At 50.8% G+C, this 488-nt stretch overlaps 1 protein-coding gene across 1 annotated transcript in view; it reads left to right on the top strand.

Moving 5' to 3' along the window:
• Nucleotides 1–83: 83 nt before the first annotated feature.
• The window catches only part of RPL17 (ribosomal protein L17), a gene marked incomplete at its 3' end in the record, with an annotated part of 2,234 nt that continues 1,829 nt past the window's right edge, over nucleotides 84–488 (top strand). Inside the window, exons 1-3 of the mRNA XM_010146264.1 lie at nucleotides 84–123; nucleotides 219–259; nucleotides 362–378. Coding sequence (XP_010144566.1) covers nucleotides 84–123; nucleotides 219–259; nucleotides 362–378 — 98 coding nt within the window. The remainder of the gene's footprint in view (nucleotides 124–218; nucleotides 260–361; nucleotides 379–488) is intronic.

Genomic DNA, 488 nt, shown 5'->3' with positions numbered 1-488 from the left:
CCAGCCCAGGGTCTGCGCAGCGGCGGTAGAACCTTGATGTGGGGTTTTTTTCTTAATCCCTTTCTTCCAGTTGAGTTGCCACGATGGTGCGTTACTCGCTGGACCCGGAGAACCCCACGAAATGTGAGTCGTTTCTCCTTTCCTTGTCACGGGTCGCGCAGGGCTTGAACCAAGCCCTGGAGGTTATCATTCCAAAAGCTGCGCTTTTCTCTCCGCAGCGTGCAAGTCCCGGGGGTCCAACCTGCGGGTGCATTTCAAGGTACGCGGCGGGAAACGCGAATTCATTTGGGTTTTGGGGGGTTTATGTATTTTTTATTTATTTTCTTGGGGAGATCAAGTGTCTTTTCTGCTCTTCTGTCAGTACTCGAGGGGGGTGGCGTAAGTTTTGGGTCTATGAAAAGTATAAATACTCTCATTTCAATTTTCCTGGTTGAAAAAGCCAGCAGCATCCTGGCTTGTAACAGCAATGGTGTGGCCAGCAGGACGAG

The sequence above is a fragment of the Buceros rhinoceros genome, unplaced genomic scaffold (assembly GCF_000710305.1).
Source record: "Buceros rhinoceros silvestris isolate BGI_N320 unplaced genomic scaffold, ASM71030v1 scaffold41260, whole genome shotgun sequence".
Taxonomy (NCBI): domain Eukaryota; kingdom Metazoa; phylum Chordata; class Aves; order Bucerotiformes; family Bucerotidae; genus Buceros; species Buceros rhinoceros.
Note: the sequence above shows the minus strand (reverse complement) of the source record. Positions and strands in the feature narration are given on the sequence as shown.